Consider the following 27178-nt stretch of genomic DNA (forward strand, 5'->3'; position numbering starts at 1 on the left):
ACTACAACATTTCTTCACGAATTGTTTCCAAATCATTATATTGGACGCAGGGGACATGTATATTGGCCAGTCCGTTCCTCGGGTTTGACACTTGTGGACCTCCTTCTGTTGAAGAAACTGAAAGACGCTGCCTACAAGGGCAGACCAGCTACATCTGCTGATACGCAACGACGTATTACTGCAGCCTTCTCGGACAAATAGAAATGGCTCTGAGCACTATGGGAGTTAACATCTGAGGTCATCAGTCCCCTAAAACTTAGAAATACTTAAGCCTAAGTAACCTAAGGACATCACACACATCCATGCCCGAGGCAGGATTCGAACCTGCGACCGTAGCGTGTAACCTCCTCCTCACTTATCGACCTAAATCACAGTGAAAAATTAAACCGCATGTACCTAATGGAAATTTGGGAAAAGCAATCGTCTCCGAAGTTAATCTGTCGGTAAAGAGGGAGGAAAGGGTTACATCTAAATGAAAGGAAAAATGCAAATGAAACTGGTGGAAATTAATTTTGAAAAGGGGTAAAGTTAATAAAGAAAGTAAATGTGCGGCCGTTACGTTAACAATTAACTAGCGGTAATTAGATATTTGAGATTTGGGGAAAATTACGGTCGCCAGTCCTATGGACAATTACTATAGTAACTGAAAAAGAAAGGTTATTACACATATAATTAGTACTAGAAGCGTGGTAACTGAAAGTTGACACGTGTAGTGTGAAAACTGAAAGTTTGTCAGAAGTAATAAATTTCGCTACACTCTGACTTAATTAAGCAAAAGAATTAATAAAACCGCAAAATTGAAAGTTAATTTAGTGACTGAAATTAATAGTGAGCTTTGTTTCTGAAGCACATCGAAATTCAGTAAAATACGGTTAGTCTTGGGCTGTCTCAACAATCAGTTCAAAAGCTACTTGAATCTACGCAATTTAGAAATAAGAGATTTTACTTTGAACTTGAATTAAATGATTCTGAACAATTAACAATAGTAAAATTTAGTACGTACCAAGCTGAGCTGCAGTCACAGGTAAGCAAAATTACGGTAAACAAAACTCGCACTTTTAATTTGTACTTTTGTAATCTAAATATTGTAGCCAGCTATGAATACTTTAACTGAACTTTGAAATTAAAGCAGTGAAATGGAATGATATTACTTTAATGCTGGCGTCTGAATTTCAACGACACTCGGGTTCATTTCGGAAAAGGAAGGGACCCTGCTTGGTAATGCAATTGGGACAATGAGCAACAAAGGTTCATGCTAAGTTGCTGTAATTTTGTGATGCAACAATTTTAAAAGCTGAGGTCTGCTGTACAGCTCTAAAACATTACGTGCTACCAGTCTTCCTTGTTGGTTGATTGAAGGTTTGAAGTCGTCGGTCGAGGAGGTGGCGACAGTCACTCATTGTCGGCCGTAGCTGTTGCAGAAGCTGGATGTTGGCGCACCTTCTTCTCGACAGGGTCTCCAGCCGAAACAGGCTCTTGATGTGTGCCAGCTAACGCCTTCCGTTCGCGACACCATGTCAGAAACTAACATAGCAAGTCGAGCGCAATTACATGCTGCCAAACCCCGAAAGCGCGGCAACTCACGGGAGCGTCACACAACACACCTGCTCCACTGCTCTCCTCCAGCCAGACTCCCCGTGCTCTGCCCGCGCTCCACGAGGCAGAGTTAACACTACCAAAGATCCTAAACACTTTGGTTCTCCACACGACCTATCGATGTATTCGTTCGATAGCATAGTTTCCCTAGGCCAGACCCAGAGTAAAAATACAAATAATATTTGCAAAACAAACCAATTATACATCGACATAAATGCATAAACATATATATTCAAATTGTAAAACAGTAACAATATATAAAGACACAGAAATGTCATATCTTGAGGTAACAAAACAAGGAAAAAAATTATAGTACAATAGATGGAAATAGGAGGATATGCATTTCCGACGTTACAAGCGGTCGCGCGGTCTTGCTCGGAATCTCCGCTGCAGTGCCACCACGTGTGCTGGCAGTCTTTCCATACCAGACTGGAAGCGTGTACTATCTCTGCCAGTGGTCATTTTGAACACAATCTGTGATGGCCAGCTGTCTCGTTACTGGTCAGTTTTCACGTAACTAATGTACAGGGGATAGGCAAAATAATGTGAACACCTATACGTACTTGGGAACGGTTTATTAATAAGGGGTTGGCCACCTGTTTGCCCGTAATACACCTGCAATTTTCCTTGGATACTGGCATACAGTGATTGTGGAGTTTCCAGTAGAATGTCATACCACTCTTCGATCAGAATCTCTTCATCTCCTGTAGTGACGAAGGAGGCGGAAGTCTCCTCCACAGTCTGCTCTCAATACCGCTCACAAACTTTCGATAATGTTCAAGTCCGGGGACTGTGCTGGCCAGGGAAGACGCTGCAGTTTAGTTGCATGCTCCTCATACCATGATTGTACTGTCCTGGCTGCGCGAATGGGTGCATTATCGTCCTGAAATATGGAATCCATGTTGGTGGACAACATTTGAATCATGGGGTGCACCTGATGACCTAAAATGTTCACATAATCGTTGTCTGCGACACAGCCTTTGAGAGTAATGATGGTACCAGCAGAATGTCATGATATTGCTGCCCACACCATCACACTTCCACCTCCATGCTTAACCGCTGTGATGAAGCAATGAGGATTGTAGGCTTCATTTGGCGTTCTACAGACCCGGCTCGATGGTGGAAATAACGAAAATGTTGGCTCGTCGGACCATATGACGTGTTTCCACTGATCAGCCATTTAGGATTCATGCTCTAGACACCATGTTTTACGCTTCTTTGCGTTGCTTATCATCACTAATGGTTTCGATATAGCAATGATAAAGCGTATTCGCTTTATGGAGTTCTCGGCGGACAGTGTCGATAGATAAGGGGTCTCGAAAGTGGCTGTTGAGCTCTGCAGTCACTTTAGCCGCTGTAGATCCGTGTTGTTTTGACACAATTCGTGTTATCGTACCACGATCTCTGTCATTTAGTTTTGATTTGCGCCCACTATTACGTTTGCACTATGATGCCTTTCTGTGTTTTGTGCAGATTGTCAAGACTGTTGAAACAGTTGCTCTTGAAACATTTAAGAAGTTGACTGTCGTGTTTATTGATGCTCCAGCTAATCGGGCCCCCACAATCTGTCCTCTTTGTAACTCTGTTAAGTCTTTCACAGCACGTCGACCTCGTTCTCTGAATGCAAATACATCGTGTGCACTACAACCTACACTGATGCCTAGCCCGTACTGAGCACGCACAGTCCAGCGCGACACGTGCCTTACCGTCAAACACAACCATCCCTTTACTACCACAGTCCACATTATTTTGTGCTTCCCCTGTACGTACGTGTGTTGTTCTTTAGTGTGTGATACCACAGGTATCGTACAAGTACAGGTCTGGAAACTTTCCAAAATACGATATCTCGTAAACAACTCGCACTAGAATCCTACAGCAAACACTACCGGCATTCTAATTTATATTATTGTTATTTTGTTAGCGTCACTACGCATTGTTCAATTTAAAAAGGGAATGTTTGCGCAAAAGATAAACTTTCTAATTGTTATTATATTCTGTCGATTGGCTAACAATACGAGCCCCTGACTACCAATCCATTCAGTGAAAACCGCACACCAAGAACGCTTTCCATTCCCGCAACATTTGCGGTGCAAGTTTTATATGATTCACACAACTTCGCAGCTGGAGATAGTGATATAATAGTGCGTGAGCAGTTAGCCCATACTGCAAGTACTGGCCTAGCTTTTCCCGTACTCCATCCACTGCAACGTCCTACGAAGAGATCCAAACTGCACCGTCCCCTCTTCCGAAACCTCTCAAATGGTTCAAATGGCTCTGAGCACTATGGGACTTAACATTGAGGTCATCAGTCCCCTAGAACTTAGAACTACTAAAACCTAACCAACCTAAGGACATCATACACATCCATGCCCGAGGCAGGTTCCCACCTGCGACTGCAACGGTCGCGCGGTTCCAGACTGAAGCGCCTAGAATGGCTCGGCCGCCACGGCCGGCAAAAACCTCTCTGTGAGACGTATAGGCGACAACACATCGATCAATGATGACCTTGCCTATTCCTCCACAGGACTAGCCCCACTGCATATAGTCAGAAAAAACATACTATGCATTACATTTCTTTCGTAGTGTCTTAGGGATTCGTAAACGCAGATGTTGTTGTCTTCAGTCCGAGGAATGATTTGTTGCATCTCTCTATGACAGTCTATACCGTCCAAGCCCCTCCACCTTAGCGTAACCACCACAACCGATACCCATTTGAACCTCCTTACTGTATTCAGGCCTTATTCTCCCTCTATAATTTTAAGCCTTATAGTTGCTTCCATGATCAAATTGGAAATTCCTCGTGGCCTCAGGATGCGTCCTATCGACCGAACCATACTTACCATAACTTCCTTTTCCGCCCAATTCATTTCAGTACCTCCTCATTCTTTATTCGATTTACCCGTGAAGTTTTGAGAATTTTTGTGTACCACCAATTTCAAAAGCTTCTATTCTCTTCTTGCTTGAACCACGTATCGTTAAAGGCTAGACTCTACCCACATACCTTCAGAAAAGACTTCCAAATAGTAAAAAATTTATATTTGATATTAAAAATTTCTCTTTTTGAGAAATGCATTGTCAGTCTACATTTTGTATTCCCTCTATTTCGGACAGAATCAGTCAAATAACAAAACTGATCGACCCGTTGTAATGTCTCATGTTCTAATATAATTATATCAACATCGCATGATTTAATTCGAATATATTCCATTATCCCTGTTTTACTGATTTCTGTCGTAAGTCACAACAGCATTACACTAAGAGCAACCACGAGACAGTGTCTGTTTTACGTTCTAAAATACTGTATATGCTTTGTAATCTTGGCGACGTTTTCTAATCAAATGTGAGTGTAGAATTAGAAATGTAGTGGGAAAATACTTTTTGCAGAACACAAGTTATTATGTAGAACAGATAAAAAATTAATTTGTAAATTACATTTAGTACAGTTTCTACCACAAATTTTAACTCCAGATGCCACTGTGATGCACGCATTTGACAATGGAATAATCTGCATTAAAAAAGAAATTAACAGTTTTACAGATTAACAAAAATAAGATAACTGCAGGTCCACTAACTCTAAACTTTTATAATTTGTTACTTTAAGCCTTAGGCTGATTTTATTCCTCTTTCCATTTCTTCTTTCTCCTTCCAGGCTTCACAACCCCCTTTTGACTTTCTAAACATGTGTATTGTGCGCCTTGAAACGGATCGCGCGGATCCTACCGTTGGACGTTCAAGTCCTCCCTAGGGCACGCGTGTGTGTGTGTGTGTGTGTGTGTGTCAAAACCATGACGTGACAAAATTCTTTAATACGTGAGCTTTACGGAGACCGAATGCAAAGTATAGTGAAATAAAGTACAGACTTTATGATGTGTGGTAGACACGGCATGTGGGGTTTGGGATACGGGAGAGCGCGGGCCGCGCTGGTGGGAGGGGCGTGGGCGTGTACGGGGAGCGTCGTGCGCGGCGGCAGCGCAGTCCGCCAGCGGCCGGCACAGCAGCAGCCAGCAGCCAGCAGCCAGCAGCCAGCAGCCAGCAGCAGCGACCATGGGCAAGGCGACCGCCGTCGGCATAGACCTGGGCACCACCTACTCGTGCGTGGGCGTGTGGCAGCACGGCAAGGTCGAGATCGTCGCCAACGAGCAGGGCAACCGCACCACGCCCAGCTACGTCGCCTTCACCGACACCGAGCGACTCATCGGCGACGCCGCCAAGAGCCAGGTAGCAGCAACAGCTGTCTTCCGCACCCGCGAGCCACCCTGCTCCGCGCACCCTGTCCTCCCTTTCGCTGTTTTTTCCCCTCTTTTTGTCATCATTTTTCTTTCTGGTGTAACGCAGCCTCAACTACTCTCTTGCGCAAACATCTTCGTTTCAGAGTAGCACTTGCAACCTGCATCCTTTATTACTTATTGGATATATCACAATTTCTGTCTTCCCCAAAGTTTTTACCTTGTACAACTTCGTGTAGTACTTACAAGGGAAAGCCCCCACCGCACCCCTCCTCAGATTACCGGTAAGATGGTACAGTGCATGGCCCGTCAAAAACTGAACACAGATCGAGCATGAAAACAGAAAGATAGTATACTGGACTGTGAAAAAGAAGCAAAATAGGAACAGACAACGGTCGAAGCCCAAGATCTGCATCATCAAGCGAATTTTAAGAGCCAGGCGTCGTGGTTATGTGGTCACAGTGTGTACTGCAACGTGGAAGAGCGCTGTTTAAATCTCTCTCCATTTTTCCCCCCTAAAATTGTAAACTGGCCGTCCAGTCACTGCGAGTCTGTTCGCTGTATTCAAATTTATGCCTGTGTTATGCCGTAACGTCCGTTTGCAACAGCGAGGTGAGGGAAAGTACACCATGTTATGACTCTTGCGTTCCTTTTGACTCTTGACTTCCTTCGTTGTAACATAGTACACACCCGTTTGTGTGTTGTTCTTATTTCTCTGTGAGGTTTATGCGGAATCTCCCCTGCTCTCACTATTTGTCGCATTTACTTACAGTGGTGTTATATTCTTATCATATGACTCATATTCTATAGCCAGTGTATGTTATGAAACTTGCCAGAACAGAAGGAGAACAGATACGTCAATGACAGGACACACAGGTCGTAATATTCTGTAAAAAAAGGGGTGCGAAGGAGATTCAAACACGGATCTCCCACTTTCCAGTTCAACACCGTGATCGCACAACCACGACTCTTCAGATTCCCTCGCTGTTGCACATCATGACCTTGGACCGTTCTCGTTTTTTCTAGAGTCTTTCTTCCATTATCAGTCACAACGTCAGAACTGCCTCTCTGTGCCTTTATCTGTCCGGAAGTCAAACTGATCACCACTTACCAGGTCCTCAATTCACGATTTATGCGTGTGTTATCCATGCATCAGTAGCGCAGACCGCACCTGCGTAGCCGAAGTCACTCGCGCCAACTACACTCGATTCGGAGGTGCCCATTTCGAATTCTGGCGGTCTGAGATGTTCACATTACAGGAATGTGACTGACAAGGGGGCAAGAATTAATGTATGCAGTTTCAGTTGCGTACACATTATTCTTTGCAACTTCAAAATGCTTCCATAACTGAATTTGGGGATACATTATTGGAAATATGATACTGCTTAATCACAAATGATCTCAAATACGAAATCGGCCGTACTTATTTTGAAGGTATCAGCTCAGGATCCGCATGAAGTTTTTTACAGAGAATGTAAAATTTGAAATTAGGAGGGCGAATGAGTGTTTGAATCTCGTCCAGAATACTTGTTTGTTGCCCTAATCACTGTGCCACTATGTTCGGTTCCGGTGCCCTGGGGTGATCTCAAGACTCTGGGCAGCGTGTTATCGAATGAAGGAATGTGACACTGTTCGTGATGATTGACTCGTCGGAAAGGGGTGTTAAGTTCGGGAAGCAACTGTGCTGACACACGTTTCCGTTCCACATCACGTCGCTGCGTAGCGTTGATACCCGATATTTCACCAATGTGAAATGAGGTTTATCACTGATGCAAGCTTCTTCTCAGTGTACTATACTGAATTTATGTATAAATCGTAGTCGAATCGTAGTCTGACGTATTAGTACACCACATAGTCTTTTGTACTGCTGAACTGCCAATCAATTTAGATTATTGTAGCAGCGCGAGGCGCATCTGCTGATGACAGCTGATTGTATCTTAAAAACATCACTTAACTCTTTTGAGAAAACGACTCTGACAATATTTCTGCAGAACGCAAGTCTTCATTTCTACATTTCTTTCTGTTCTACAGCCTTTACTTTTAATATGATTCCCGGAAGAAATTTTAGACCTTTCTTCACGTATTTTGCGGTACTTGTAAACAGAACAGCGTCGTAGCGGAAGGAAGAATTATGATTTTAATGTTCAGTCGATGACTGACGCATTCGTTACAGACGGATAACAAGATCACGTCGGGGACGCACGTGGGTGTGTATCGATTTCGTCCTTTTCAAAAAAATCAATCCGGCATTTGCTTTAAGCGTTTCCTACAATGATTTTAAAACTACAGGACAGAATCCACGAGTTGGTTAGGAAAATGCGTTCTCTCCGAACAAATAAATCTCGTAACAGCCTGTGCTACACAGGGTCGAGATGCACTGCACAGGGCGAGGTGAATACTCGATCTTTCAACTTTGCTGACAGTCAGCACACCTGCAACTCTAGTCGTACAGCACTGGGAGCATTAACATCCACCACTGACACACCTAGATCGTTACCATTGGCTACCAGTATGCGTATTCCAAAGTAATCAGAGCTCATACTGCTTAACGCGGCATCAGAATTTAATGCCGGATACTATAGATGTCTATCTGGCGTGATAGTGAAGCGCTCATAATTGTTATTGGGATGTCATAGAGCCATCCGCGTGTTTTTCATAAGGTCGTAGTACAGGAAACAGTGACTTATCTGAAAGCATGAAATCGTTCAAGTATCAATACACAACGAGACTCTTGTAATATGGTAAGCTGAGACATGAAGCCTGAGCTTTTGGTCACATTTGGTAATGGTACGTTCACATGAGCTCAGACATTCTGTTCGGAAAAAGGCACAGTCTCGCTAATGGTGAACACTCGCTGGACGTTTTACGGTCGACTCGGTCCCACGCCGGCTAGGAATTGGGAGCTTTTATGATAAGCTCATTGGAGACGATTTGCTTCGGTTCACAAACCTTTAACTCATTTGACAGGAAAATTTTTTTTCGCAGGAATCTCTGCTCTACCTGTCGATGAACTGTCACGCCCACACTGTAGAGTTTATTTATTTGTTTATTTACTTCTGAAATAATTTCAGCTGTCAAGATCAGGGCCTGACATCTAACAGGCCTACATAGTGAATGAGTTGTAATTAATGCAAGTAACAACATAATAAAACAGATGCATGATAGCAGGACAAAACGAATCAGATCTGGAGAAACACTTGACTCGTTCGGGGAAGAGCGAGAAATGATAAGACAAGAGCAGAAGAGGAGGAACAAGACAGAGATACGAAGGGTGCAGGAAAAGATGGATAGTTTTAATCGAGTGGGAGAAATTCTGATTCGTTGTTGACTCTACATGGAAACATGGAATCAGGTACCGAATTCATGACCTTCTTCCCAGCAGTGTACTCTGTTTTATTCATATCGGAACAGAAGGTCTAGACGTGTGGCACGGAATGCCGCTCGTCTTGTAAACACACCGCATTCTCTCACACTTCTACGCTGTCGGCCATTACAATTGAAATACCATGAAGGTGGCACACAAGAGACGTCAGCGTAGCATGAAGTGTACTACATGCTTGGACACGCAGATGATTAGCATTTTAGTCCAGCCGTTCAAACGAGGTAGAAATAACGCTGTCTGAATTCTAGATATAAGAAAAGATTAAGCACTATGTTTTCTCATTCATAAATTTTATTGGAATGTCGGTTGTTGATGAGAAGATCGTATAATGCCTTGAATAAAAAGGAAGTGAGACTACGAATAGGTGTCAGAATTCGACAGCAGCAGCCTGTAATCCCACGAATGTCTTGCGAATATAGACAATGAGTTCGGGAGGGCCTTATGCAACGCCATACAGGATGTCAGCAGCCCTGTGCGACTACCGCCCGAATATTTGGCATAGACATATTGTTCGCTCAGCCGTGCGTAATCGCACCGCCACTTCATCTACCTCGAGTAAAAAAATGCACTTGTTTTTCAGCAAGAAATGTACTCGTAGGTGCTGTGTACTTCTTCGTACACAACGGTAAGGAGAGTGGGCTACAGAGTGGTGCAGAAGCTGTCGTCGTAGGGAGCTGGGCAGGAGCAGAAATGATTAGCGAACACTTAAATACAATGTACAGAAGTTTTACTTAACTTGTAGCTTTTACCAAGCGTTACGAGGATACTTTAGAAAAGAACAAACGCCACTGAAGTCCAGCTGTTACAAAGGAGCGTCGTGCAGTGTGAGGCACTTGCTACTAATGTACGAGCGAACTGTCGAAAGCTGACTAAGACTGAAGACTGTTGAAGACTGCGGCTGAGATTGGGCCATGTAGCTACTGCTAACCATCCTATACTGCGGCGGCAGAGGGCGGTCGTAGTGAGAGCTAGCAGGTGCGCATCATTGGATGCGCCGGGTCCCCGCGCGACTGCTATCGCCGTCTGTCGGAAACGTGAGTTTTCGATGCCAACTGTGAGACACTGGTGAGGGTGCTATCGACATATCACAGTAGCGACGAAAAAATCAGCTCGGCGACCATTGTAGATTTGCTTGCCGATGTCGCTATGGCCAACACAGGAGTCTCAGCTCGTCATCTTTGGAGAGCAGTCCTGATTCAGCTTACAGCATCCGTATGTAGAGGCCCCGGGAGGAATAAAAAAATGGTTCAAATGGCTCTGAGCATTATGTGACTAAACATCTGAGGTCATCAGGCCCCTAGAACTTAGAACTACCTAAACCTAACTAACCTAAGGACATAACACACATCCATCCCCGAGGCAGGATTCGAACCTGCGACCGTAGCGGTCGCGCGGTTCCAGACTGAAGCGCCTAGAACCGCTCGACCTCTCCGGCCGGCGAAGAACAACTACTGCCGTGCTACATTCGTCTTTGTGATATGGCCTCAGCACGTAGAGTGATGATATGGGGTGCCATTAGGTACTCAATACGATCACCTCTGGTGTGCAAGTCTGGTAATTTGGACGGCAGCCGTTAAAACTATGACGTGTTAATGCAGGTGACTGTGCCCTATATTTGAGGTCTCCGTGGTGACGTCTTTCAACAAGATAACGCAAGACCCCATCCATGTTGCCCATGCTGACCTGGCCTAGGGTGTCAGACTGTTGCCCCAGCCTGCACGTTTTCCAGGGCTCTTGCCTGATGAAAACACTTGGCCGTGAGTTGCCGAGAGACTGACATCTCACCAGCACTACGATTGGTGAACTCTAGCACGGAACTGAAACATCACGGGATATGGTACCGCGTCTGTCCTATCTCAGTTCCACTCGGTGTTCAGCCGGGCTAGAGCGGCTGTTCCTCTCAGGAGTGATAGTTCTGAGTACTACATTTGGCACTGTTAACTGCTTCATCACCTACCAATTTAATCATGTCTTCTTCCTACTATACCATAAGCAGAGAATGAACAAAATTTCACTTTTTGTTACACTCCCGATATTGTAATGGGCAGGAGAGTACATGGCGCTGGTGTGGGCGCTGGAGGAACTTTTGCGGCCGCTGGCAGAGACAGAGCGGCGAGTACCCGCCGGCTGCTTGGTCCTGGGCCAGATCGCTGGAGCTGCGGCCAGTCGTCCGACTCGGCTATTTGCGGAAGGCGGGGGCGCCTCGCCCTCCCCCTCCCCCACCCCCACCCCCCCTCACTCCCTCTACCACGCCAGTCACCGCGGCTGCCCAAGACGGCGAGAAAGCGCAACCGCGCGACCCGCTGCGCCGTCCCCATTTGGTCATGCCGCGACCGGGACTGGGGCTCCTCACATGTTACGACGGCAGGGCATTACTCTAGCAGATGCAACCACAACGCGAACGAGGCTGAGCTCGAGCTCACTAAGAAGACGGAAACTCACATTGACACCGTTATTAGAGATGTTCGTAGAGTGGCTGGAGCCTTAATTCACGATGTAGATTAGTCTTCTCGCTTTCATGACACTGCATGATGGCGACTTCAGCGTTAAAACAGATTCTAAGAAGGAAACAAAACTACGGAGGAACCATCTGAATGGGACGAAAATTGGTTTTGTGATGTCGGAGGTGAAGGTGGCTGCAGAAAGACAGACGGCGTGCATGTAAACACTTCATTTCTCCAACGAGCTACAACAGTTACAGGTGCGCTCCTTTTACCGATAGCGTACGCCAGGGCCGACACACTGCGTTCATGTTCCATGGGCGGGGTGAGGTGTCGGTATCCTAGACCACGGCGAAGCGGATCTGTACTGCTGCACGTTGTTTGGGAGGCAGCGAGGCGCTTCGGCAGTGCTGACGCACCTCGAGCTGAGGCGGCCGCTGGTGGTGGCCTGCGAAACCCACGGTGCTGGGCGGCAGCGCGAGGCGGGCCGGCTCGACGAGCCATCTTAAGAACCAGGCACACAAGCCACCGGCCGATGAGGACGGCTGTCCGCCGGACGCTGCAGTGGTTTGCCGGCTCGAACTTGCTGCCTGCTGGCTCCAACGCTGCGTATAAACAACGGCCACCATTATTGTACACTGAGGTGACAAAGTTTTGGGATAGCGATATGCACATACACAGATGACGAAAGTATTGCATACGATAAGTTCAAAATGGCTCTGAGCACTATGGGACTCAATTGCTGTGGTCATTAGTCCCCTAGAACTTAGAACTACTTAAACCTAACTAACCTAAAGACATCACACACATCGATGCCCGAGATAGGATTCGAACCTGCGACCGTAGCAGTCGCACGGTTCTGGACTGCGCGCCTAGAACCACGAGACCACCGCGGCCGGCCATACGATAAGTGTAAAGGAGTAATAAATTTGCGGAGCTGCCATTTGTCCTTAGGTGATTCATGCCAAGAGATTTCTGGCGTGATTGTGGCCGCACGACGGGAATTAATGGACTACGAACGCGGATTGGTAGATGGAACTAGGCGCATGGAACCTTAAATTTCGGAAATCGTTAGGGGGATTCAATATTCCGAGATCCTCAGTGTCAAGAGTGTGACGAGAATGCGAAGCTGCAGTCATGGACTGTGCGGCTGGTCCCGGCAGAGGTTCGAGTCCTCCCTTGAGCATGGGTGTCTCTGATTGTCCTTAGGATAATTTAGGTTAAGTAGTGTGTAAGCTTAGGGACTGGTGACCTTAGCAGTGAAGTCCCATAAGATTTCAAACACATTTGAACATTTTTGAGAATGCCAAATTTCAGGCATTACCTCTCACTGCGGACAACGCAATGGCCGACGGCCTTCACTTAACGATCTAAAACAGCACCGTTTGGGTAGAGTTGTCAGTGCTAACAGACAAGCAAACTGCCTGAAATAACGGTAGACATCGGTGAAGGACGTACGACTAACATATCCGTTAGGACAGTGCGACAAATTCTGGCGTTAATGTGCTGTGGCAATAGACGACCGAGGCGAGTGCCTTTGCTAACAGCAGGACATCGCCTGCAGCGCCTCTACTGGGCGCGTGAGCTTGTCGATTGGACCCTACACTACTGGAAAACCGTGGTCTGGTTAGATGAGTCAAGATATCAATTGGTAAGAAATGATGGTACGGTTCGGGTGTGGCGCAGACCCTACGAAGTCTTGGAACCAAGTTGTCAACAAGGCACTGTGCAAAGTGGCGGTAGCTCCAGAATGGTGTGGGCTCTGTTTACTTCGAATGGACTGGGTCCTCTCGTCCAACTGAACCGACCTTTGACTGGAAATGTTTATATCTGACTACTTGTTCCGAGCAACGACGGAATGCCCTATATCACCGGGCCACAATTGTTCACGATTGGTTTAAAGAACATTTTGGACAATTAGAGCGAATGATTTGACCACTCAGATCACCCGACATGAATCCCAGCGAACTTTGGTGAGACATAATGAGTGGTCGGTTCGTGAACAAAAACCTACACCGGCAACACTTTCTCAATTATGGACGGCTATAGAGGCGGCATGGTTTCGTATTTCGGTAGGGGTCTTCCAAAGACTTTTTGAGTCCATGTCACATCTAATTACTGCACTACGCCAGGCAAAACAGGTCTGAAGCGATATTAGGAGGTATATCATGATTTTTGTCACCTCAGTGTATGTTTGGCTGTCTGGCGGCGAAGGAATGCAGCACCAGTTTAACGCAATGCTGCATCGACGGGTGGTTCAAATTGTTCAAATGGCTCTGAGCACTATGAGACTTAACTTCTGAGGTCATCAGTCCCCTAGAACTTATAACTACTTAAACCTAATGAACCGAAGGAAATCACACACATCCATGCCCGAGGCAGGATTCGAACCTGCGACCGTAGCGGTCGCGTGGTTCCAGACTGAAGCGCCTATAACCGCTCGGCCACACCGACCGGCGCATCGGTGGGTCATTAACGAAATTCTTGCCACACGTTCACTTAACGTGTGCTTCTTCGACAAGTCGTTCGTGTCGTCAGACGCGTGCCTTCCGACGTTAACTGGCACAACAGGTCCCAAATTGCCTCAGCGTCGCAGCATGCCCAACAGTAGATTATCAACAAATTCTTAATTTGTGCAAAAGAAGTTCCACACCCAACATTTTTTCAAAATACGCATGTCCGAAAATGTGTTTTACGAAGAAGTGAATAAGTCTCATTGGGAACTGAACACAATGGTCAGTGATATGATGCCCCAGTGAGAAATAATGAGCTGAAAATTAGTATTTTTAAAGTTGCTAAAATGTGGTGTGAAGGTTAAAGCGGGACAAATTGCCTCTACACAACGTGTTTTCCAGTGGCTCTGCCGCATGGTCGACACTAACAAGTAATACCAGCATGACGACGACTATTAAGTGTACATATAGTAAACAGTACATAACTACAAATCTAATCCGTTAGTATATCTTGAGATTTAGAATTCTGACCATTTGTTGTCGACTTCTGTCTAGCGTAGGTCGAGCGAGGTGATTAGATCATGTCGAATGTAAAACTCTGCAATCGCTTCCAGTCTGTAGCATGTACTGGAAGAGGTTTGGGGCAAGGTCGTCCTTGAGCAACCACAAAGTTCCTAAAGATCCATTTGGTTTTACAAGGGTATATCTTTTATATGTAAGCAGTTAAACACCCTTGGGCTGCATATTACAGTTACGTTTAGAAACAAAGCTTTCACTTTCACTTCTCAAATATTCAACGTACGCTCCAGACGCACGACAAACATTCATCCACTGAATTACGTATCACTAACGTCGACCTGCAGTAGAATTTTTGGAATGTGTACTATCCTCGGACATTATGGATTACCTCGAAGAAAACAACTAACTCTTTATTCTCACGAAGTAATGAGTGCTACCGACGGAGGACGTCAGATTCATCCAGAAGGCTTTTTACACTGTTCCTCACAAGCGACTTTTAATCGAAATGCGTACCTATGAAGCATTGTCTCAGTTGCGTGACTGGAAGCGTGATTTCTTGTCAGAAAGGCCATAGTTCGTAATAATTGACAGATAGTCCTCAAGTAATACAGAAGTAATATCTGGCGTTCCCGAAGGAAATGCTATAGGCCCTTTGCTGCTCCTGATCTACCTAAACGATTTAGGAGACAATCTGAGCAGCCTTCTTGTATTGTATGCAAGTGATGCTGCCATTTACCGTTTTGTAACATCATCAGATGATCAAAATGAACTGCAAAATGATTTACACAAGAAATATGTATGGTGCAAACAGTGGGAACTGATTTTAAATAATGAAAAGTATGAAGTCATCCACGTGAGTGCTAAAGGAAATCCCGTAAATTTAGTTTACACGATAAATCACACAGATCTTAAGGCTATAAACAGAACTAAGTACTAAAGGATTACAATTACAAATAATTTAAATTGGGGCGATCACACAGAAACGTTGTGGGTAAAGCAAACCAAAGACTCACTTGTTTGGGCAGAACACTTAGAAAATGTAACAGGTCTACTACAGAGAATTCTTACAGTAAGCTTTTCCGCCCTCTTCTGGAGTGTTGCTGTGCGGTATTTGATCAGCATCAGATAGAACAGATGGGGGAGATCGAAAAAGTTCGAGGAAGGGCAGTTCGTTTTGGATTATCGCGAAATAGGGCAGAGAGTACCACGGATATGAATCACGAATTGGGTTGGGAACCATTAAAACAAAGACGTGTTTCCCTGCGACGTGACCTTCTCATGAAATTTCATCCACCAACTTTCTCCTCAGAGCATGAAAGTATTTTTTGGCACCCGTCCACATAGGGAGAAGTTATCATCATAATAAAATTTCCAAAATCGGTGAAACACATACTTTTTTATTTCCAACAGATTATACAAATACAAATTTGGAAACCTTTTCATAATGAAATAATTTCATAAAACTTTTCATCGTTTATATCGCTTTCATGAGTTTCCAAAAACGCTGGAACACACATTTTTAATTTCTAAGCGAGAAGTCAAATACCAATTTTCATATATGTAAGTTTAAAATGTTTGTTGTAGTTCTTTAGTAACTATGCATTTTCAAAAAGACTTTCGCTAACTCTTTACTCTCTTACTGGTTGAATTTTCAAAAATGCTGAAACCACACTTTTTTTTGACTGACAAATTAAATACCAATATCCGTAGTTCTAGCTTCAAAATAGCCTTACTAGTCACATATTTTCAAAAATCCTTTCATCCCCTATCTCAGCCCCTTAGCAGTGAAATTTCGAATAATCCTTTCTTAAACGATGCCTGCAGTATAAGATCCACACCCTCCCCAAATTTTAAGTTTCTGTCCTTAGCGGACTGGGCTGGATATTGATCAGTACGTGAATCATTCTGGTCCTATTTCCCCCCATTAGAGGCTGAATTTCCAAATCACGTATTTTTAAAAATTTATAACTGAGATTCTAAAAACCAATTTTCGTAGTTCTAACTTCAAAATTGGTTAACAGCAATACATTTTCAAAAGCTTTTCATCCCCTATTTCTTACCTCTACACATATCAGGTTTCTGTCTTTAGTGGTTGGGTATGGGCGATAATCGGTCAGTCAGTCAGGACATTGCCTTTTATACACAGGATGAACATTAATAAAACCGACACAATGCATGGACGGATTGCTGACTGGAAATGGTGGAAAAAAGGCCCATTGACATATGCCCGGAAATGCATCATTGCCACGGTAGGTGGCAAAGCAGGTGGAAACGGTCGAGAAGCAGCGTGGCTATGCCAAAACAAGTACCCTCACGGACACCCACCACATTACACTGCATTTCAAGCCCTTTTTGGGCGTTTGTGTGACTATGGGTCCTTTCAGACAAACGAACGTGCAGGGACGCAACGTACTGTGCGAACACCAGGTTTGGAGAACCTTGTTCTACAGGATACTGCGACGAATTCTGGCACAAGCTCCAGGCAAGTGGCCGCCAACTTGGTGGAAGCCAAAGTAAAATTATGTATATCCTGCATGATAACTGCCACTGTTCCTATTAACTGCAACACACAAGGAACTCACGGCACATGATCAGAGAAACTGTAATTCATCAGCGCCATTTACCGTGGCAACGATGCATTCCTAGATACATGTTCATCGGACCTTTTTTCTTCCATTTCCAGTCAGGAATGCGTCCTTACAGTCTGTCGGTTTTATTAATGTTCAGCCTGTACAGACATTTGACGCACTTTTGAATGATGTTCGAAATGATGCGTAGAAGATGAGATGCTCGTTTGTTAGCGGCGTATGAAGACCACTGAGTGAAATTCCACCAGCTCTTGTACTCTTTGAAATTCTAGGTTTAACCTTGAACTTTAAATGCGCATCCGGTACCATATCTACCGAACCAATTGATCATCCAGGACCTCACGCCTGATGAACTCCAAGATGAACGCGATATTCTAACGGCCGATGACACTTTCAAGCAACGATCACCTCTGACTGGCCCTCACCTTATGTCCCCAGCGGAAAACTAACGGATCCTCCAGCGGCAGCGTGGGCAGTCTGCTCCAGGTTTGGATGGCATCTTGAGCGAACACCTCCTCTGGCTCCCACGCAAGCCGCTGGTCTTATTTACCAGTATCCTGAACCGCTGTCTACAACTCACATTTTTCCTCCACAGTGGAAGCAAGCCAAAATGACTGCCATCCCCAAGCCCTCGAAGGATCCAATGGTCTCTAGTAACAGAAGGCCCATTAGCCTTCTGAATACCATGGCCAAGGTTCTAAAATCATTGATCCTCCATCGCATTTCCCAGCCTCTGGCGGTGGCTGCGACAATCCGTCCGGAACAGTTTGGTTTCGCTTCACACCTGTCGGCCGAACTCCAAGTCATTAGGATCACAGAACATGTCAGCAAGGACTGTAACTCCACCATGTCGACGCCAGCGGTTTTCGTGGACGTGCAAAACGCGCATGACAAGATCTGGCAGGACAATCTTATGTACAAAATGCTGACACAGACGACTATGCCCGACATCTATGTGAAGATCGTGGATAATTTCCTCCACGGTAGTAGTTTCTTGGCTACCCAGTAAGGCCATCGCTCTAGCTTACGTCTTCTATCCTTTTTAACATTTATATTAACGATATGCCAGTCCTCCCACACTGCCACATGGCGTAATACACTGATGATACGGCGCTCTATACCACCGGCCGCAACACAGACCAGCTCATTGCTCACCTCCAGAGGCAAGTGGACGCAACAGTGACCTGGTGTCGTTCCAACAAGATTGCCCTCTATGCCACCAGAACTACGGCAGTCTACTTCACTAAACGGCGCCCCATCCTCCGCCACAACATCACTATTGCAGGCGTCCAGGTCCCATGGTCCCCTGATACCAAATACCTAGGTGTCTGGGTGGATAAAAAACTGTTCTTCCATCGCCAAGCAGAATATGTGACCCAAAAAGGACTCAAACTGGTAAAAGCGTTGTACCCATTGTTCACCAGCAGGGAATGGAACCTCGACACCAAGCTCCAGCTATATTGGATGGTTGTCCACCCTTCCATCACCTGTGTCTCCACTGCGTGGGCTACGATTAGTGCCTCCTGGATGCAGACCCTCCAGCGCCTGCTGAATAAGGTGCTCTGGTCGAGCCTGCATGCCCCTCGCCTCACGAGGATAGTTACCCTCCACGAGGAAACGGACATGGCCACTCTCAAGACGTACATGCGAGAGAAGGCAAGGCGTCTCTATGCCACAGTAGAAGCCCTACGAGACACAGTGGCTGCTTTACGAAACATTAGCACCCTGTTCCTCTTACCATCCTTGAGGACTTCGACCATAGCCTTCTTACAGGCATTCATGCAGCGTTAGGATTGACTTGATCACTCTATAGGTGTCAACTATCGTAAACCACCAATGTTGATACCTAATGTTGTTCGTCGATATGTTACCTCTTGCCTGCAACCTGAACTTCCACAGTCGGAGGGTAGTATGGGACTTCAGGTCCCACTGAGATACATACAAAGTGCACGTCAGTGATGTCTTTCGACTGGCATCACTGTGGAATGGAACAGTTTTATCGTCCACCAACACAGTAAGACTGTGAGAAACCGGTGAAGCTGTATTTCAACCTCCCACAAAAAAAAAAAAAAAAAACTTCAGTTCTCGACGTCATCTCGAGCCTCATTCAAACTGTATCTCTAATCTGTTTCCTCTGTTACTTATATACTGAAGACTTCACAAAATATTTGACCGTTACTTTTCACTTTTTTAAAATTTTGAAATTTTGTTCAGAAAGCATGAAATTGATATATTTAAATAGCGATCGGTATTCTGTTATTAGTAACAATATATGGATCAAGAGAAAGCACAGAAGTTGCAATTTTGCTTGTGTTCCCTGCCGCGCAGCATGGGGTAACGGTTCTAATGGAATATTTGTATCCTTTTACTCTTTTGACACGGAACCTTTCGTTCCATCTCAATTTTTGGGGTGAGGATGACCTCAGATGGTTAAGCGATTTTATTTTTTACACCCGGTGGCGGCACTTAAGTGTTCCGAGGCCGGTCGTGTCCCCAATAAAGTATTGTGTATTAAGCAACTGTCCTGTGGTTTCTTCAGTTTTCAAAATGCAATTTATACTGTGACTCTGACGCTTTTCAGCGAGTATATTTCATTTACACAGCTGTGAGCAACTGTTCGTGGAATATTTCAGTTTTCCCTCAAATCACTAAATAAGTAGTTCTTAATTATCAGGATTAGTTTCAAGCAATTAAGCATTTTTTTTTCAGAACAAGATCTCACGCTGGTCAGTTTGGTACCTCATTTGTGTATTTCCCACTCTTCGTTTGGGTATCAAAATTCGGAGAAAAATCCATTGTCTTATTTCTAGGGGACCTTGTTTCTCTCCTCTCAAACATTTGATCGAAAAGGTAGCTGATGTCGTACAGGATTACCGAGCGAGATAGAGCAGTGGTAAGGCACTGGACTGGTAGACGGCGGGGCGGCGGTTCAAATACCCGTCCCGCCATCCATATCGTTTACTGTGATTTCCGGCTCGTCTCGGCGGAGGTTCGAGTCCTCCCTCGGACATGGGTGTGTGTGTTTGTCCTTAGGATAATTTAGGTTAAGTAGTGTATAAGCTTAGGGACTGTTAAGTCCCATAAGATTTCACACACATTTGAACAATATTACTGTGATTTCCGTAAGTCGATTGAGCAGAATGCCGGAATAGTTTCTTTGAGAGGGTGAAGTCGACTTCCTTCTCCATGCTTCCCCAATCTGAGCTTCTGCTCCGCCTCTAATGACCTTCTCGTCGACGAGACGTTAAACTCTAATTTTCCTTCTTTTATTCTTACAAAATCGTGTCATTTTACCTCGTACCTCAGCACGACCGCGAAATCGAAGTTGCGCAGCACACATGTGGGACAGGCGAGTCTATTTTTAAGGAGACTGTCCCGCGCGATTAATAAGTTGGCGGACGCCTCCGCTGGCGAACTGCACGCGTTGGCACTCACCACGGCCTGGCCGGGTCGCCGTACACTGGCTGCTCCTGCTGCGACCTACTGCTCTCTACGTAACAGCCCCCTCTCATTAACGCAGCGTCTCCCATCTCTTGAACGCGTGAGGCCTGATTAAGGGAAAAACCCAAATGTGCTTCAAGGAGTCGACTGTTAGCATTAGAGCACCTAAAAAAGTGTGTGTCACTCCTTACTTATGCGACACCGCTTTAAGTGCAGTTATCTGATCAAAATAGTGTACTATTTCAGTATTTTCATCTAACAGCGTAATATACTGGTTTACATAGAGAATGATCCCTAAAATAGTAAGGATAGAAGCAGCTTCTAGGGAAAAATGACTGTGTTGTAAAGTTTGTAGTGCACCGTAACCCTGTCACATGCATACCAGCGGCGCTATGATATGCTTGTGTAATCGGTATACATTGAACAACTGCTTGTTTCATAGTTAGATAGTTGGCTTTGTTTTGTGAATGACAAAATGACCATGACGTAACGATTTTAGTCGAATGATGTCATTTACTAGCCAAATGATGTAGTATACTAGAGGAAGTTCGTATTCAGAAGAAAGTGTCCAGATGGTTGGTTATTCCCCTGACCTTCTGCCGTTCATTTGCCCTTGGTGCAACTTTTACACGTTCATGTTCTTGTAGCTGTTACTGATTTTTGGACTATCAACGTTGCTATTATTTTTGGACTTTCAATGTTGCTACAAGCTTGATTACTACTCGCAACATCGGTCAGATTGAACACACAAAAACATTATCATCCGTTATTAGAGTCTCTGATTCAACGTCTTTATTTTATTTCGTCGAAGTAAAAGTTCTGTGGGAAACCGAGAACTAACTAGAATTATTGAATAACACCACTTTTTATATTACGAGAATATTAACAAAATTGCAAGCTCTTCAAAACAGTGTCCATCAGATACACTTACTCCACAGTTTCACCCCGTTGGCTGGAACAGTTTTTGCAGTCGTCCATAGTCATAAGTATAAGTACTTCTCACTCATTTATTTGCTTAGCATGTGGTCGTATATACAATAGTATGTTTTATTACTATAAGCGATAATCATGTTCTGTACAGTCCAGTGAATCTTTTACGTGTTGTATGGAACTACTTAACCACGTTAAACAGTATATTCACTGACAGTTGTGGAAAATGCTACACAGTGCATCACAAGTCCGGTATTTACCTAATTTTATGGAGACGTTCATCACTTAACGGATATTAAATGCTTAAACTTGCGTTCCACACGGAACTTATATCTATCACCAACATCAGTTTGACGTGTGATCCAACGAGCACGAACAAGTTCTCGCATTCGTCGTGGCATGGACGCAAACAGCCTTAAGAAATATGTAGCCATGGCTGAAACGCATGTTATGTTGTTTCATGAGGACTGCTTGCTGAAGGCTGTACGAAAGTATACATCATCTGATCGAAAGTACACGTATACATGTTAGTGGAGATTAACATATGGTGTCTCCACCCTTCGCCTTTATGACGGCTTGATGTCTGCTGGAGACACTTTCAATCAGTTGTCTGTATTCCTGTGGAGGAATGGCACTCCATTCTTCCTCAAGAGCCGAAACCAGAGTTGGTAGTGACCATGGATGCCGGGATCTGGAGCGAAGTCGACGTACTAACTCAACCAAAAAGTTTTTCATTCGGTTCAGGTCGGCATTCTGGGCAAGCGAGACCATTCCAGGGATGTTACTATACACAGAGCGTTGCCTCACAGGTGCGGCTTTATAACAGGATCCATTATCATATTGATATTAACAATCATCGTCTCCGAAATATTCTTCTACTGTAAGCAGTACACAGTGCTATGAAATGTGTTCATATCCTCCCGCCTTTAGCGATTCATTAAGCGCAATAAGGAGATCACGCCCTAACCACGATAAAAACCACATGCAGTTAACACCACGACCTCCACACTTCACTGTTGGCACTACACACCATGGCAGGTAACGTTCTCAAGACATTCGCCATACCGAAGCCCTTCCGTTGGATTTCAGTCAAATATAGTATCATTCGTCGCTCCAAATGACTCGTTTTCAGTCATCTACTGTCCAGTGATGTCTCTCTTCGCTTCGCTCCAACAATAGCGTCACTTAGCACTACAGAAATGTGTGGGTTTCGAGGGGTGCTCAACAATTGAACCCCGTTCTGTTTAATTAGTTACGCATAGTCACTGTGCGAGCTGGACCACTAGTGGCTCTTTAGAAGTCACGAATGATTCATTTCGCTGATTTGATACGATTCTTTACAACCGCCTTCCTCAATGCTCGACGTCTTCCGTCCGTCAGTACATGAGGTCTAGTTGGTCGTAGTTTAATTGTGGTTGTACCATCGCGTTTCCGTTTCACGATTACGTCACTGACAGTCGACTTGGGCAACATTAGAAGGTTTGAAATGTTTCTGAGTGATTTGTTAGGACATCCAATGACTAATCCACGTTCAAAGGCACTCAGCTCTCCTGGCTCACCCATTCTGGTGTTATGGCTTATCTAACGACAACAGAACTGTCCCCGCATTCTTTTGTAACGGCGTATCCGCCTTTCGTGACATTCAGTGGTCAATTCCACATTGTATCCGTGTGTCCGTATACTTCTGATCATACAGCGTATGTCTCCCTGCCGATTCAAAGACGTAGTTTGTGGGTGACGAATCTGAGGAACGGGCAGGCCACTCTCTGATCCCTGCATTCCACAAGGGGTTTGAGCTGTGAACTACAGTGTGGGATCTTGCATTATCCTGCTAGAATATATTATTTTGGTATCTGTTCATGAATGGTATGACAACTGGATTCACCATTCTTGTGATTCAGTGGTGACCATTCAGCATCTCTACAACAATTACCTAATCGTTCTTGTTGTCATATCCATTAGCTTCCCACACTGCGATTCCATGACTTGGGTCTCAAGAGTCGCTGCTCCACGTAAGTATTCAACAGGTCGTCTACAAGCATGCATCATTCTGACCACCATAAACAGACACGAGCTCATCTCTGAACACCACCACAGACTGCCACTCAGTAATCCAGCCGACTCTGTATCTACATCATGCAAGTCTCTGTTGTCCCTATTATGGTGTCAGCGGTAAACGACGCATGGAAACTCGAGAGCTCAGCCTAGCTTCCAGTATTCTGTTCCCGACACGCTGTGGCGGCAACATGCCAGTAACCTCTGCCAGGTTTTCAGCTGTTGTCATCCGCCAATACGTCAGAGCAGTAGATCTTGTCGTGGTTTACTCCTTCTGAAAGCACATGCGCCTACTCTTGTTGCCACGCTGTTGTCAAAATGGCTCTGAGCACTATGGGACTCAACATCTGTGGTCATTAGTCCCCTAGAACTTAGAACTACTTAAACCTAACTAACCTAAGGACATCACACACATCCATGCCCGAGGCAGGATTCGAACCTGCGACCGTAACAGTCGCTCGGTTCCGGACTGAGAACAGCTAGACCACCGCGGCCGGCCCACTGTTGTCCTTAGTCCATCTCGTCAACAGTTATTTACCAGTCATTTAAGTACAGCTAACTACCTATGCGATCATTCAGTGTGGCGCTCCCATGTCCTTCGTGCCAACGGTTCGAGCTTTTTCAGCGTCAGAAAAATGGTCGTAAACTTCATGTGCACCTCCACTGGGTACGCTGTGTTGCGATCAGCACCTGTATGGTTCCAGTAACGCTAGACACGCATAAGAGTAATCGTGGACTCACGCCATCCTTCATGAAGGCTGTAATTTTAATGAACATATCCCACAGGATTGGAAATAATAGAGTATCATTTTCTATTTCCGTCAGGATATTATCTTTCATACTGTTTAGAAATCAATGAAAGTAGTTGGTAAACAGGTTGTATGTAACACTGATACAACATTTCAATTTTCCAACCTCTGGTGGTCATATTCGTAATAAATGCGTCCGGCAGTCAAGCCCTGCTTGGATTCTTCAGGCTGGACAGATGTTCAAGCTGCCAAGGTGTTTGAAATTAGCACCTGATCTCTCCGTGTAACTTTCAGCAGTAAAGAAGATACAAGGAATTCACTGAGAGACGTGTTGTATGTGCCCAGAAGAATAATGGTCAGGTTAATGGCAAAGTGATCGGTTTTAGTTAACAGCACTTGTTGCATACAAGTACGATGGCGTGCTGAAAAGGGATCGTGCCTAATTTTTTTATTCTGTCCTCAATATTGGCTGAGGTATTACTCGTCATGCGTATTACTCGGTCGATCTTCCCGCTTTGCTCACGCAAATTCCAACCCTCTGCCACTAGAGAGCTCCGAATTGTAGCGTGTAACGTCACTGTGTGCAACGTAACTATGTCGGTGCGTGAGAAACAGCGTGTTTTAATCGAGTTTCTAACCGAAGAGTTCGTCCACTTGTGCAGCACCGTCTTCTTCAGCATGACAATGACAGACTTCACAGGACCGCTGAGACATCTGCAACAGTCCGACCCCTTGTGTTCGCTGTCGCTGATCATACTCCAAAGAATCCTGACTTGGCCCCATCCGATTTTCGTCTGTTTCCAAAATTTAAAGAAAACCTACGAGTATTTAACTTTGATAGTGATGAAACGGTGCAAGCAGAAGTGAGGTTGTGGCACTATCAACAAAGTCGAAAGTTCTACAGAGACAATATCAATAAAGTCATGTCTCATGTGAAACGTGTTTATTGCCAGGGTGAGAGTGTTGAGAAATAAAAACAAAAACATGAATAATAAAGATGTAGAATGTTAACAAAGTCCATTTCATTTAATAGTACATTAAAAGAAAAGATGTAGAAGAAATTATCACCTCAATGTAATTATATATTGGTTTTTAAATTAGTTTCTACATTGATGAATATAATAACAAAAAATATTCAATGATAAAAATGGCACCAAGAGATGTAAACAAAGAAAATTAAAAACATTGTTGGAAACTGTTTACGTGAAAAATTGGTTGTATTTGATAATTCACACAATAGATGGGCAAATAAAGCAAATGTAATTTTTTAAAATGATAAAAAAATTTAATTATAAATGCAGGGTTATTGAGGATGTAAACATCTTTTTTTACATTGAATATAATATTCATTTTGCTTGTTGTTTCATTAAAGAAGATTGAGCGTATTCTGATATTCAAATAAAGATTAACAAAAACGACTTAACATCAAAATCAGTAGAGTGGATGGAATCAGATGGTTAGTGAATGTTGTTTATTAGATGTATATAAAAACCTAAATGGATGTTATTTTAAATTTAATTGTGATAAAAGTACTTGGCAATTTTGTTTTATATTCTAAGAAACGTCTGCTACATTATTTATATCTTCATACAATTGCTCTTATGAATAATTATTCGAAACATTGAAATAATTTTGGTGGAAAATAATTCTTAAATTTTCTTTCATTTGGTGATATAAATTTACTGAATTTGGAACATAATTAACTCTTAATTCTTCACAATTTAGATGCCTATTTCTGATAATATCTATTTGATTTTGTACATTTATAAATTATGCTCGAATAACATAATACTAATAATTAATGTCATATAAACTTAACAAAAGACCGAGTGAGGTGGCGTTGTGGTTAGCACACTGGACTCGCATTCGGTTCAATCCCGTCTCCGGCTATCCTGATTTAGGTTTTCCGTGATTTCCCTAAATCGTTTCAGGCAAATGTCGGGATGGTTCCTTTGAAAGGGCACGGCCGATTTCCTTCCCAATCCTTCCCTAACCCGAGCTTGCACTCCGTCTCTAATGACCTCGTTGTCGATGGGACGTTAAACACTAACCACCACCCCTTAACAAAAGTTGGGCTTAAATTTCAATCACTTGTTGAGGAACAAAATTTGGTAAAAAAATCTTTCGTTCTTATCTTTCACAACAAATTCCTATAGCTTTATCAAATTGTTCATCTGATTTTTGTATATAATTGTCGTTAATTTTATTCAGTTCCTTTAAATGATTTATTTGCCCTTTATAAAGTCATATTACATTAATCAGTATTTTCTATTCACCATACTTTGTGTCTCAATCTTGAAAAATTTCTGCTAAAGGCATTTTCGATTTCATAATTAATGAATATAATCCAGTTTCATTTATAAAATCTTATATGAATGTAAGTGTACCTTTCGTTATACTTCAATTCTTTATATTGTTTATATATTTACTTTTAACAATACCGCTTAAAGCTTTTTTAAAATTCGAATATTCCAAAACATCACAAATATTTTTAGCTTTAACCATGGATTATTATTTTCTTCAGACATTATCAAAATTTTTTGTCACTATATATAAATTTATTATTGCTAGATCCACATTTAATATACTATTTATTTTTTAATTTGAACAACTATTTTTTTCCTATAAATGGAAAGCAAAAATAAAATGATTTGTCCAGTGTCCAATCAAGAAAAAGAAATTCATAAAGAAATTAAAACAACAAAAGAGAAGACACTTTCAAAATTGGATTGTAATGACTGTACAAAACAAAAAGAAACAAAGTGGCATAATAAAACATTTACTTGCGAAAAATGTGG

General features: G+C 43.7%; 1 protein-coding gene across 1 annotated transcript in view; it reads left to right on the forward strand.

Moving 5' to 3' along the window:
* Positions 1-5576: 5576 nt before the first annotated feature.
* Positions 5577-27178, forward strand: part of LOC126266662 (heat shock protein 68-like) — a 119667-nt gene continuing 98065 nt past the window's right edge. The window contains exon 1 of the mRNA XM_049971082.1: positions 5577-5814. Within this exon, the coding sequence (XP_049827039.1) occupies positions 5641-5814 (174 nt within the window). The 5' untranslated portion in view covers positions 5577-5640. The remainder of the gene's footprint in view (positions 5815-27178) is intronic.

This window comes from Schistocerca gregaria, chromosome 1, assembly GCF_023897955.1.
Source record: "Schistocerca gregaria isolate iqSchGreg1 chromosome 1, iqSchGreg1.2, whole genome shotgun sequence".
Taxonomy (NCBI): Eukaryota; Metazoa; Arthropoda; class Insecta; order Orthoptera; family Acrididae; genus Schistocerca; species Schistocerca gregaria.